Consider the following 15,108-nt stretch of genomic DNA (forward strand, 5'->3'; position numbering starts at 1 on the left):
ACATATGATCAGATAAGATATAAGAAAAAAATAACATAAACAAATATGCTTGAATCGACATTCCTTTTATGTATATACATTTTTTAAATCGTCCTCAAATTTATAGCGGGTATCGTTATACCGATAACAAGCGTCATTTTGTTGAAGGAAAACCATATGCTTTTCTGTGAATTACGACAAATAATAGAAAAATTGTGTAATTACAGTTATTATTAAGAAAATATTTTTACGAATAATTTTACAAAGTCTTTTTTGTATATGTTTCTATTTTATGCCTTGTCATATGTCATATTGCTAAAGACAAAAAATGAACAAAGACAATTTTGGGGTAAATGTCACTGATTCCGCGACAAGAACTGAACATCAAACCTAAACAAACAGCTTACTTTCAGTAACTTAGAATACTATAATATCTGTTATTTATCTCTTTTGTGTTGTTTATGCTTTGTGGATCGATCTGATGAGTTAAGAACATTTCAGCTGATTTATATAGTTTGTTCTGTTGTTACACGACTGTTCTAGGTTTGGGGAAGGATTTTGCGCAAGCAAACTTGTTAAACCACACCACATGCTGTATGGATCTTTGCTAAGTCAGACCGTAAGAAGCAATCTATAAAAATGTATAGAATCATACACAACTGTTATTATATTTTACTTCTTTCCTTTTCAGGCCTGTATTAGCTTTGTTAAAATGTTGCACACTTAAACTTAACCATTACCGTAAAATCGAAAGGTATATTCATCATGTTGATTGTAAATGCACACCTACAATATATCTTTGCACGGTACTTGTCTATCCCAAATTCATGTATTTGGTTTTCATGTTACATTTGTTATTCTCGTGGTGTTTTGTCTGATGATTGGTCTGTTTCTGTGTGTGTGTTGCGTTTCGGTGTTGTGTCGTTGTTCTCCTCTTATATTTAATGCGTCTCGGTTTTGGTTTGTTACCCCGATTTTGTTTTTTGTCCATGGATTTATGAGTTTTGAACAGCGGTATACTACTGTTGCCTTTATTTATTATGATATTTCTTTTAAGGAGTTTATTGTGACTATACAGATTTAAAGCTCACATGTTCACAGGAATCCGACGACGCCACTGCAAAATGAACCCAACATTAAAACTAAAGACAAGTTTGTATAATACTGTTTTCAGTGGACATTATATAAAGGCTACCAACTATATTCATTCACGTTTCATAGACCTGTTTGCAACTTTTATTTCATAAATAATAATGAAGCTTTACAATACAAGAAGAGTAAAATTAACAGGTAATTATCTCAATGTTAGTTGTAGTCTATTCTCTTTAGAATATAAGAATTGAACTTTTGTTAACTGTTTATACAGCAGCCTACAATATATCTTTACAAACGCACTCTTCGTTTTATTTCTTAAATCGAGCAGTTAATAGATATTAGTAATTATTGTGTAGGGATAGCTCGAATCTTATATGGCTGAGGAATGTTTAGTATTCCCCTTGCTGGATCAACTGGATGTGGACTCTCCTTCCACCGGCAAAAATTCAAATCGTTGAACCATTGATGTCAGATAAAGAAATAACTCCATTCTTGCCAAGAATTCCCCGGGAAACGCTAGTTTTACTAAAATTAGAAACTGATTTCTATATACTAAAATTAAGAAGCAGGAAAATTTTCTCAAATACAACAAATTAACGCTCTTCAGTGTATCATATTATACTATTATGTTATTACGCCAATACACTTAACTTTATCTAGTTTCGCATTATAATATACTGTTACAAGTCAGGTATTTGTTCGTTTCTATGTTTGTTGACATTTGTTTTTGATGCACATCATTGTTTCTGTTGTTATGTTGTTTTCGTCTTTTTACCTCCGTTTTAGTTTGTAACTCAGACTTAATTTTCAAAATCCTTAGTTTTTCGAAAAACTAAGGATTTTCTTACCGCGAGGGTAGATTACCTTAGCCGTATTTGGCACAACTTTTTGGAATTTTGGATCCTCAATGCTCTTCACCTTCTTTGGCTTTTTAACGCGCGTCTGGCGTATTAAATTATCTTCATTCCTTAGAAAAGCGATGTTTTTAAAAATAATGCTTTGTTTGTTTTCTTTGACTAGGTAAATTTCCGGTGCGAACTATTGAAATGCATCACACACGTAATAGAAAAAAGTTTCATCGAAATTGATTTCTTAGTCTTATTACTTTGATATCATTTTATTTCAACCAGAAAGAGAAGTAAAGTATATAGTGAAGCGCAAACATAAGCATCTTTTACCACACAGTGACCGTTATTGAATAAGGTCGGTTAATCTACCGAACATCATGAAGTTTTTTATATTACGGCTAGTATTACATGTAGTTTATTTTATAGTACTTTATTTCCATGTAATATTAAATGTATTGTATTTTGTCTTTGTTTTATGTATATCAAATTCTTGTGATTTTGAATATAAACTAAACAGTAGTTCATGCCGATGGACGAGCATCGTTCTCAATTTATAATAATGTCATAAAAGATGTATTTTCTTACATTTATTCTTAAATATATTCATGTCGAAAAGCGGCGGCCTGTTTGAAGTAAATTCTCAATTCTTAACAAATATTTCTCCTTTTCATTGACAACAACTACCCAGTATGATCCTAGAGACAGAGAAAATATATCACCATATTTCTGTCGGAGAACGTTCGCGGTATTTTTACCATCCCCTAAATCGAGAATATTTCCAATTATTTGCAGAGGAGATGGTCCAGGTGGTAGTAATGCTGGTTTTTGTTGTATTAACATGATCAACAACAACACCAGCAAATCATAAACTTGTATTGAAATGAACAAATCAACTACCCCAAAATTATAGCCAAGCAAGAAACCGAATACACAACAGCTGCACACAAGACTACCGAGTTTAATCAAACATTCAAATGCGATGTTTTTACGTATTTGAGATTTACATAAATGAAAAATATAACTAAAATGAAAAAAATAAAATAAAATATTCCAATGTTGATCATATTGTAAGCAATTGCTCTACTTTCTCGTACGACAATGTACTATATGAACGAGGAGCTAATTTTAACCTGGGTTAGTAAACAGACTAAATGTTATGTCCCAGATTTTAACCTAATATTGTTGACATGAAAAGATGTAGATCATTTTTCAAAATATATATGTTATTAGGTTGTCTCGCCAGCAAGGGGCATGTCTGGGTAAAGCAATAATTATTCACTCGTTTATTTTGTTTTATATATTTACAGCATAGATTAAGAAGGGTACTATACATTATTTGGCAAATTACTGTTGAAATTGATATGTAATTTTTGTTTCATGTTTACTGAATATAACGAATTTTGAAATACCCTTTGAAAACCTCGAAGCGAAGTTTAAAAAAACATATTCTCAAGTAAATATGAGATGTCAAGGTTATAATTATAGCATGAATGTAAATAAATAAAAATGTCAAAAATTTGGAACACTTTTGTTTTCTCAATTTCGTAAATAGAAACTGATTTTTAACGGACCATGCGGACCTACGAGATCAATCAGGAAACATTAAACAACAATCATCTTTCAATGCAATGAAAACATACAGCAGATATGGTTTCGTCTTTACAAATACGGTCCAGTGTTGCAATGAGAGATTTTGGAAATCTTTAAAGATGGTTGAAAAGCCCTTTGTCATCAGACGCCAAATAATTATCTAGATTGAACATGATTTGTGGTTTGTAAAATTATCCTTATCCGTCTATTATCTAAACGTTATTGTTATAATACATATACCATGATTCGTCAAATTCAATTATTTTTATCGTATTGGAGAAATGAACTCTCTGTTTCTTGGTGGTTTTTTGTGTTTTTTTGTTTATATTTTCCTCGTTTTCCCTCGACCATGGTGGAGTTTTTGTTTTACTTATTGGTTCTAAATGCCCCTTTGCATCGTTTCCTCCTTTGAAAATAATTGTAACTTAAGTTTCATTAAAATATACATGCATTGCAATTTAATTAAATACAGCATTTAAAAGTCAAATCTGATAATTTTGTTTAGATATTCTTAAAGTCAAATAAAATTATCAATCAGGTTGTCTTTTTAAGGTTCATGTGGACCTATGGCTAAAATGGCCGTATTTTCACCTCAAAATTTACTCTGAGTTCAGACAAACCTGCGCATCTGTAAAAAATTTCAGGCATAGCATGCCCTAGATAAATAAATTTCAAATATGTTTTATGTTTTAGAAAAATAAAAACTTACCAGGATTTTACCGTGCACTTTTTTTCATTCCTCCAGAAGGTGCCAAAATAGACTAAGTTGGGAAACAGGTTTGAGAACTTCCCCACAGGTAATAATTGAAGTGAGCTGTATTGCTTGACATGGACATGAGATGGACAATAGATAACTGACAATAATTGGTTATTTAAACTGTGTACCTGAGTGGACCATATCATGGTAAACTCAACTGTTTGTTAATTTTATCATCTTCTGCAGGGACGAAAAAAAGTGTACGGCAAAATCCAGTTAAGTTATGAATTTTCTAAATCATACAATGCATTTGTATTCTATTTATCTAGGGCATGCTATGCCTTAAAACTTTTCCAAATGCACAGGTTTGTCTGTACTCAGAGTAAATTTTAAGGTGAAAATACGGCCATTTTAGCCATAGGGTCCACATGAACCTTAAAGTACACGAATGTCTGTGAACCCAATTTAGATTTAATGCAAGTCAAACAAGTCTAACGATCTTTGCTTTTATTATATGACTAGAAATCTTCTGTTTTGTCATTGGCTAAAAAAAAACCGAAATATCCACTACAATTATCATTAACGTATCGGAACCATGGAAACAGTACTTCGCAAGACACAGACATTGTCACTGTCTTTACACTCGAGTAATTTTGAACAAAGACAGGAAAGGTTGTGTTGAGTGTAAATTGCATTGTCATCAGCAATTTATGTTGAGAATAGATATAGGACAAAAATTACCTTTCCTGACTGAACTATTTTTGCTAACCAACAAAATATATCCGAAGAGATATTCAGTATTGACACATAACATACCCAATAAAAGATAAACCCAAGAAATATGCAGACCAGGACGTGAAGACAACCAATTAAACATATTACACACTCTAAGAGTTAGGGTTGACTACACAAACGGAAAATGAAAAAGGAAAATACAAAGTTATGAGGACGTTTTGGCGATCCACATCTGTTGTGACCATGGGTCCTACATGCGTGTGCCGTCGAATTTTTTTTTATTTAAATGCTAACAAACATATCGTTTCATTTTATCGTACTATTGCGTATCTCAAAGGGAGTTCTGTTTTTTTTAGAGGACCCCGGCCCTTATTTTTCGTAAACTGTAATCGTTAGTCTAAATGTAATCCTAGGCATAGACCTTAAATATCTGCAATATATTTCAAGAATATTTTATAATATTAAGTGTTGCCTATTGATGAAGTCTTTAATATCAATCCTCCTCCTATGTTTCATTTGCTTTTCAACAAATAAATGACATATAAGTGAACTTTATAATTCTCTTGGAATCGCCCGGAACTTGAACGGCAGGGGATTGTTTGCCAAGCTCTTGGTTCCTTCAAGTGAGGGTGGGTCTTCCCCTTCCACTGGTAAAAATTCAAATCGGTGAACCATTGATGTTAGATATAGAAAAAGCTCCATTCTAGCCAAAGCTTCTCCCGGACAAACACGTCTTCCTACAATTTAAATCAAGAATCAAGCACAAAACAATGTACATATAATATACATGTAGTTTCTTTTCGAGCGTTAATGTCCTTTCAAGTCGATAGATTAATTTGAGAGTGGCTGCTGATTCCAAAGGAAAAACAAATTCGTATGAACTGATTAGTGACTTCAACATAATTATTTTGGAACTCTTGGTTTACGTAGTTTCCATGTTAGCAGTAAACCCTCTATCAAGGAAATCACGGTTACCGTATGAAATGCACGCTTTGGAATATCGTATCAACTGAGAGTATGAAATCAATATACATGCGATGTTGTCATGTGACTATATAGAAATGAAAAGTTCACAACTGGGACGCTGAAATCATCTCTTAATTGTTCATCTATAAGTTTTGTCAACTTAAGATGTATGTCAAGATATCAAATAGATTCAACTGTATCTGTTGTATCCTATATATCAAGTTTAATGAGATAGATGCGATCAACAAAGCACCAAAATTTGAATAATTACGTGATCATGAAAAGGAATCGTCTATATCCCGGAATGTGAAGTTATCTGCTAATAATAGCTCCATTTTATTCCTCATAAGAAGGTCATGTATGAAGTAAGTGAATAAAGGAACAGACAGAAGTGGAACATAACTAGATACCATGGAAATCCCAAGTGTTTGTTGAAAAACACATCCTCCAAACAGACGTAACAAATATTTGTCAATCAAGAAATGACACATCTTAGTAATTAAATTGAAAATAGAAATGGGGAATATATCAGTGAGAAAACATCCCTAACAAAGAGCAAGTAACAGCCGAAGGCCACCAATGGGTCTTCGAAGCAGTGAGACAATCCCGCACCCGGAGTTGGGCATCAGCTGGCCCTTGAAAAAGTTCAGTGCAAATGGACGACATTCTAAACTCCAAAACATATAAATCAACTAAAATTTAAAAAAAAAAACCACACAAGACTAACAAAGCCCAGAGGCATAGAAGGATATTAAAAGTTTAGATTGTTTTGTTAGTTACGTGACAGTAGTTTATCGATGTTCACATTTCGCAAATCGTTACAATTGGGAATATAACACAATTAGAAAATAAACCCAGAAAGACGACTATATACTGGCATCTTAAGATCGCGAAAACATGTCAGTAGTTATCAGTCAAAACATCGTATTGGCGAACCAATCCGCCGTGGTGATTGCAAAACGTCTTCTTCTTCCTCCCTCCTCTGTTGAAAAAGTGTTCGTGCAAGGAGCACACCCTTGATAATGAAGTACAAATAGTTTGAAAACTCACGAGCTTAATTGGGGTATGTAAACGCCATACAATGGAGCAAAGGGTATGGTACTGCTGAGAAATGGGGAGATAACAATTGGAAAGTTAAAACACGTGTGTCGTAGATTCTAGTTTTTAGTTGTCAATTTGTGCTATGAAAAAAACGTATCCTCGATAATCAAATCTTTCATATATAAGTATATATTATCAGTTTGCTTGTAAAAGCTACGATACAAACGGGATATACATCACAAACTTATTTTACATTATCATATTATTTTTCATTACATTTCCTGTTTATTGTCTCAAGAAATATAATGAAATGTTTATGGACATTTTGAAGATGGTGGAAAAAGTAAAATCAAAAAAATACTTAACTCAGAGGAAAATCAAATCGGAAAGTCCTTAATCATATGGCAAAATCAAATGAAAAAAACACATAAAAAACGAATGGAACACACCATAAAATCTGCAAAACCTAAATCAATTTTGAATATTTATATGAATAAATAAAGGCAACAGTAGTATACCGCTGTTCAAAACTCACAAATCCATGGACAAAAAACAAAATCGGGGTAACAAACTAAAACCGAGGGAAACGCATTAAATATAAGAGGAGAACAACGACACAACACTAAAATGTAACACACACAGAAACGGACCAAGCATCAGACAAAATAACATTATTATTAATTTTTTGAGACCCTATAAGAGATACCGAAATTGTCAAAGGGACATTCTAACTCTATATTTACATACCTAATGAAAAAGTAGCAATTTTGTCTTGATTACAAAGTTTTCCTTCCTCATCTATGAAGCGTTCTGGTTTGAAGACATTACTCTCTGGAAACCACGTTTCATCAAAAGCAACGGAGTCCAAACATGGTATAACGACACTACCCTTTGGAATGACATACAAATCTTTGTAAATAAATTCTTCTGTAACAAGATGTGGGAAGGACAATGGTCCGATATTACCAAACCTCAAAGATTCAAGGATGACCGCCTCACTATATGGCATATTATGTCTGTCGGCAAGTGTTGGAACTCGCCCAGGACCAACAGCAACGTCTATTTCTTTTCGCATTTTATTTTGAACATTAATATTGTTAAGTAGCAATACAATAGCCCATCGTATCGTTGTTGCTGTTGTCTCGGTTCCTGCGCTAATTAAGTCATTCACTATACAAGTTAGCTGGTCCTCTAAAATACGGAAAATATATAACTATCATTATATGTTTCTAGTAGAGAATATTTTCTGGTTTATAAACTGAATTTGACTTCTGAAATAGATTTCTGTAACAAAGAGTCGGCTGGTATCTTTTACTTCGTACTTTATTTTGGCCTTTTTATCTTTTTTGATTCGAGTGTCACTGATGATTTGATATAATTTCTTCTGTTTTTATATTTTTTACAACATTCAGATTAGGGTCCATTATGCGCTAAAATATTCATATCAGCTATCTGTAGTTCAAGACTGTTCCCTGACCTCGCAATGAGTACTGTTAATTGTATCGTTCGGTTGCTGTTCATTGAAGTACTATATATATAATATACTAATATTCATACTAAGTAATCTTAAGGAAACAGATTGTAAACAGATCTCCAGGTTTTTTTAAACGTGAATGAAGCTCGAATTTTGATCTGCTCAATTGATTTACATACCTTTAAACATAGTATGTGTGTTCTGGTCTTGAATCTGCATCTCTTTCAAGTACACATCTATGAAATCTCGGATATTGTCTTGATCAAAACTTTTCTTGTGTTCCTCAACTTCGCTTTTAAAGTAATCGATTTGCTTATCAAACTTTACTGTATCAGCTTTTATTCCCAAAAAATCACCTGGCAATTTTGCTAGCCATGGCAAAAAATTTACTGGTCCTGTTAAAGCAGGGCTTGTCGCTATCTCGTTAATAATTTTTAAAAACTCACAATATTTTTCATCATTGTATTCGAAACGTTTTCCAGCAACAATTTGCATTAAACTATTAATTGTGCTTGCATTCAAAATACTATCAAGAGCAAATGGCTGACCATTATAACTTTGTATCCAATTTAAAAATGGTTTCAATTCTTTAATAATGCTCGATTCAAAACTCCTTTTCCCAAAACCGAATTGTCGTAATTTGGATATGGTAAACGATCTTTGTGCTTTCCAGTTTGCTCCATTAGAGCTTACAATCCCTAAACATGTAAGAAACAAATAAAAGATTAACTAATTGACGAATTTATTGGCAATAATTTGAATATAGTAAAAGAAAAAATGTTATTGCATTGGTTGCTTAGGTACTAAAATGATGTCTTAAATTGTCTCTTGATAAACTACAGAATTATTTAGAAACTAAGGTTCCATCTCCCTCAGACAACGTTGATCGTAGCTGAATATGGATAATATGTTTATTGCTTCTTTGGTCATTTTCGTTTTTTACGTATTAATACATCTTTGCTTTTTTAAGGGAGTTGGCTTCTCAGTTTCAAAGTAATTAATTTTTCAAAACACTAGTTTATATTGATAGGGGATTAATAAAGGAATCCAAAGAGCAAAAAAAAATATATAGGTCACTGTGCTTGTTTTCGAGATATAAGCCATTGAAATTTTGGCGGGAAAATATTCTCTCTTGACTTTTCATAGCTTTATCATTGACAAGTTGGAGTTCTCAAAAACTGTTAAAAAAAATTAAAATTTTATCAGACTTTTACAGATGGCTTATCATTATACATGTAAAAGATTTACAAAAAGAAAAATTGGGGTCACCGGGCAAATTTTTTCAAGGCATTCAAATGGATAAAACAAGAGGATTCCGAAAATCTGACAAAAAATCCAAAACATGACAAGCCAGCTTCCTTAATATATTGCTTTGAACTATAATCAGGGATTGTTGTAGGTCGCTGTCTGTTACACCGTACATTATAATGCATGTAAAATCTTCTATTTCCTTGTTTGTTCAAATAAGTGATAGTCAGTTTGGTTCCTGGACTTTGCCGGTTGTATTGTGTAATTTACCTTTCCGACATACAGTATTGGTAAAGCAGGATTTTTGTTACATAAATAAGGCCGTTAGTTTTCTCGTTTGAATTTTTTTTACATTGTTATTTAGGGACGTTTTATTTCTGACTATGCTGTACGGGCTTTGTTCATTGTTGAAGGCCGTACTGTTACCTATAGTTTTTAGTTTCTGTGTCATTTTCGTCCCTTGTGAAGAGTTGTCTCATTGACAATCATACCACATCTTCGATTTTTATATATACGTGGTTAAACTGCACCATAGTGTATACAAGTACAAACATTTCTGGACCATGTCTTGTTAGATTTTAATTTTCATTCTCAGTAAAACATTTCTCGTAAGATGTATGTGTTAATGAATGTTGTTGTAAAGGCCAATATTTCAGAAATTCTTGCTATAATTTTGATTTATTATTGAAGAGTGCGATACAATTTTCTCTTCGTCGTCCGAAACAAAGAGAAATGTCAATGTCCCCCGACTATGTTTCACGTGAAAGGCCATAACAAAAAAAAATAGAATCTGGTAAACTTTCCATATCAAAAGATCCAAATTATTAACTTTATAGAATATATTGACTCGATTGCTACTGTTAGGGTTTGTGCCAAAAACGAAACGTGTGTCTATATTGTCAAATTATTCTTTAGTTTTCTATGTTGTGTTATGTGTACTATTGTTTGTCTGTTTGTCTTTTTCATTTTTAGCCATGGCGTTGTCAGTTTATTTTCGATTTATGAGTTTGACTGTCCCTCTGGCATCTTTCGTCCCTCTTTATATATGAGAGACAACAGTAGTTTCCCGACATTTAAAACATAATAATAAAAATTTAAATTTCAATGGGTTGTATGCCATTTCCCCATAACTTTTGAATTTTGCGTCGTAGTATAATATCTTGAACAGAGTACTCGTGCATAGTAAAGGTTAATGGTCCTTGGTTTTTATTGATACATGTACATATACTAACGTAGCACTATTCATATGAATATCCTACCTTTATTCTGAAATAAATTCATTACGTAAAGCGGTGGCCTATCGGAAGTAAATTCTCCATTCTTTACAAATATTTCTTTAAGACAATCCTTTCCATTTACCACTACTACCCAGTACGGTCCAAGAGATAAACTAAAAATGTCACCATATTTCTTTCGTAGAGAACGGAATACGTCTACAGTATCTTTTCCATTACCTAAATGAAGAATATTTCCGATTATTGGCAGTGGGGATGGTCCAGGTGGAAGTGTTACTGGTCTCTGTTGATTGGTCCATAACACCAAGAAATCAAAAACTAAAATAGTCACTACTAAATCACTAACTTCAAAATGGTAGCCCCGTGCGAAACCGAGTGCATAACATATGCACTCAAATATAATGAGCGTAATAGAATGCGATGTCTTTAAGTAAATTAGATTTACATAAATGATAAGTAAAGCAAAGATTAATAACATCCAATCCAATATTCCTATGTTGATCATATTTAACCAATATATCAAAAATATTCATAAAAACCGATGTAACCTATTTAATTTTGTTTACATTAGACATGTTTAGATAGAGTGACCTTGTACACAGGTAGATTAATTCTTCGCTAGAATTGTGTCCCATTTACTCTAAGAAAAAATACAAGCATTGGATAGATGAGGGAGGTAGTCAGATCTACTGAAAATTTATATATCTATTCACACTATGAAATTAAAATAGATTATCCATCCACTGTTTACTCCGTGTTATTTCATATTGAGTATGCACATGATGCATAAAAACTAAAAGGATAACGACAAAAATTGCAATTACAAATGAACTAAACATTGCTTAATAGTAACAATTATAACAAACATAGCCTATAAAAGAAGTTTATCATATAGAATCATATATACTCATATGTTATATTATTCTTTTATTTGTCCTAATGCATATTAATTTTACTATTTAGTCTGTTATTTTGTGAAATCCTTTAGACATGACCCTGTACTTATTTATCCCGCATTGTGTTATTGTATTTTTTTTTTCATGTTTGCTTATGTGCTTTGTCTATATGACTTTTTGTGTTGTTTCTTTTAAACATATTCATATGACGTGGATATGTACTTATACATCCCTCATTGTGTTATTTGTTCTTATAGTTTTTGTATTTTGTCTTTCATTTTTGCTAATGTGCTTTGTCTACATGCCTCTTTATGTTTCTTTCATACACATGACGTGGCTATGAACTTATTTATCCCGTCAATATGTTACAATATGTTATTGTTCTATTATAATTTTTTGTATTCTTTAACTTTCATTTTTGCTAATGTGCTTTGTCTATATGCCTTTTTGTGCTTCTTTGTTACATATTTATTTGGTTTTATAGTGATTAAAATTATAACAGGAAGATGAGGTATGAGTGCCAATGAGACAACTTTCCATCCAAGAAACAATTTATAAAATTAAACCATTATAGGTCAAGGTACTTAATTGATTTTATTCAAAGAAATCATAATAGCGACAACACAATATTCTGTTAAACTGACATGAAAAAGTATATGGTATGTGAGGTGCTTGTTAACAAACTCGTCATAGATACCAGGATTGAAATTTAGACATACACATAAAATTAATAGAATTATTTTTTTTCGGAAAATTATCGATACTCTTTTAACGTATAAAGTGTTGGTCTATAATGTTCGTTCATCCGGCTACGATTTTAAAATCCAAGACATCAAACGAAAGACACAGATGATTTCTATTAAGTCTGTTTGTTTTATTCACACATCGTTGTCAATATAATGGAATTTGATGCGACTGCCCTACAAGTTTAGCTAGCTTTTAACCACCATAAGAAAATGTCTGTACCAAGTCAGGGATATGACAGTTGTTATCCATTCGTTTGATGTGTTTGAGTTTTTGATTTTGTCATTTGATAAGGGACTTTCCGTTTTGAATTTTCCTCGAAGTTCAGTATTTTTGTGATTTTACTTTTTCCTGGACAACGTTGTTTATGAGATTGGTGTAAATGAGTTTGAGATATATTTTGACAAATTTCATATTTTCCAACCACACGTTACGTTTCTGCTGTCTGTATGAAGCATCGGGACACGCAACAACTCTGTATATGTATGATATTTGCTAGACAAGAGAATACCAAGACAAAATTTACAATATGGAGAGATGCAGCAAATATAAACTCTTTGAAATTTACATCAAGTACATAAGAAGGATGTCTCAGAAATACAGATAAAGTAAAGACTGTTAAGTTTTTAAATCTGTAACATAAAATCTTTTTATTATGTCGAAATTGTACTACACTGTAAGTAAAATTATTGTTGGTAAGCGAATTACGTTTAACTGTTTAGTAATACTAAACAAGCGCATACAGAGGTCTTGGTTAGTATTACATTTTATCTCTGTTGAACACTTTAGCCTACGATACAAAGTATATGACATATATATATATACATATATAAAATGACTGAATAAATAGTCAACGATCAATCTTACAGGGCGATGGATCATGTAATATGATTCTGTACACTACAAAATATAATATATAACAAGTCAAAAAGGGTACAACATCACCATTAAATAACTATAAAATATACAAATATTAGATATTTCGGATAACAGATATCCTTCTTCGGTAATTGCACAATGACAAATGAATCATGTCAATTCAAATTGAGACTCTATCAAAATCTTGATTTATACAATTTAAGCGAACGCTGGAACAATTTTAAAATTTCCAAACACACCGCAAAGACTACAGAAATATGCCAAAAATAAAAATAGTTATTTACGATGTGAAATGGCACAACTCTAGATTTCCAAAGGTTGTGACAGTTGAGATGTTATAACTGCATTGAGGGCAGTCCTCAAACAAAAAAATCAAAAATGTCCTAACCGATCCAGGATGGTATAAATTAGACAACGGTAGGGCAATTACAACAGAAACTACATATTTAAGCCTCCCAAACGAATATCAGTCTAATAATGATTGAAAAAATAAGTTTTGTATAATGAGGTAAAATAATTGAACGTGGCAACGTACTTATACATCATCCCGAATCAATGAAAACCTGTAATTTAAACTGTTATTTTAAAAATAATTTCGAACTGTAAAGCCAGTACTAAATCCGGCGTTGTTTGAAACAGGTAGTCACAGGAAAATGAGGGACTCGTTCTATGTTTTTTCATTTATACCCTCTGGGGAGACTGTCCGTAACTTTCTTATCCAAAATCTTTCCCGAGCGACTCTGTCGACCTTCGACCAATCCTCGTTGTGGTCTATGATCGTGATGGTAAGGTTTTTGAGATCAGCTTGTGTGTGTCCAGGTGATCTCAAATGACGACTTACGGGTAGGTCGGGCTTGCAAGTGTAGTCACTTCGATGACCATTCATGCGTTTGTTAAATGGCTGCTCTGTCTCGCCAACATACTGCATGCCACAACGACATTGAAGGAGGTATACAACATTCTGGGTTTTGCAAGTTACATTGCAATATATAGTGTACACAGACCCAGTCGAGTGGCAAGTGAATGTTTGAGTATTCAGTATTTGTTGACAAGTCAGGCAACGTCTGTTACCACATGACTTGCACCATCCTGCAATTGAACAGCTTTTATTTGAGGAGACGTCAGCTCTAACAAATAAGTCTTTCAGACTTGCTGGTCTCCGAAAAGCTAAGACAGGAGGATTGGGAAAGATCTTGGATAATTTAGGGTGTTTGGCAATAGTTTGCCAATTGGCACGGATCAAACGTGAAAGGTTATTAAAGGCTGGATTGTATGTAAGAACAAACGGGACTATTTTGCTGCGCCTCTTCCGTTTGTACTGTAAGAGGTCATTGCGGCTGTTATTGTTAGCGCGCGCAAACCCCTTATCTATGTCCAATTTCTTATAACCTCGTTTTGTCAAAAATCCGCGAAGTTCCTGTAACCGTTTCGTGACAGCCTCCTCAGAGGAGCAAATCCGCTTGACTCTGAGAGCTTGACTGTACGGGATACTTTTTGTACAGTGTTTGGGGTGACAGCTTTGGGGAGAAAGGTATTGATGTTTATCTGTGGGTTTACAGTAAAGGTCTGTTGATATGACACCGTCCTTTATAGATGTGATTGTGTCTAAGAAAGATATCTTAGAGTCGGAAATTTCATACGTAAATTTAATTGAATGGTGGGCGTTGTTTGCATGTCTGAT

General features: G+C 32.9%; 1 protein-coding gene across 1 annotated transcript; it reads right to left on the minus strand.

Moving 5' to 3' along the window:
• Nucleotides 1-4,699: 4,699 nt before the first annotated feature.
• LOC143082694 (cytochrome P450 2E1-like) lies at nt 4,700-11,478 on the minus strand. Its single transcript, XM_076258507.1, has 4 exons — nt 10,933-11,478; nt 8,605-9,123; nt 7,699-8,142; nt 4,700-5,681 (listed from the first exon to the last, which is right to left on the minus strand). The coding sequence occupies exons 1-4, from the start codon at nt 11,411-11,413 to the stop codon at nt 5,497-5,499; spliced, it is 1,629 nt and encodes a 542-aa protein (XP_076114622.1). The 5' UTR covers nt 11,414-11,478; the 3' UTR covers nt 4,700-5,496.
• Nucleotides 11,479-15,108: the final 3,630 nt, after the last annotated feature.

This window comes from Mytilus galloprovincialis, chromosome 7 (genome assembly GCF_965363235.1).
Source record: "Mytilus galloprovincialis chromosome 7, xbMytGall1.hap1.1, whole genome shotgun sequence".
Classification (NCBI taxonomy): domain Eukaryota; kingdom Metazoa; phylum Mollusca; class Bivalvia; order Mytilida; family Mytilidae; genus Mytilus; species Mytilus galloprovincialis.

Bases quoted from the DNA above. Each gene is read 5' to 3' on its own strand.
- LOC143082694 (XM_076258507.1), bottom strand. From the start codon at position 11,413: ATGATCAACATAGGAATATTGGATTGGATGTTATTAATCTTTGCTTTA. The intron at 8,143-8,604 runs GTATGTAAATCA...TCCGTATTTTAG, and splicing joins CACACATACTATGTTTAAAG to AGGACCAGCTAACTTGTATA. The intron at 5,682-7,698 runs GTATGTAAATAT...TTTAAATTGTAG, and splicing joins AATTGCTACTTTTTCATTAG to GAAGACGTGTTTGTCCGGGA.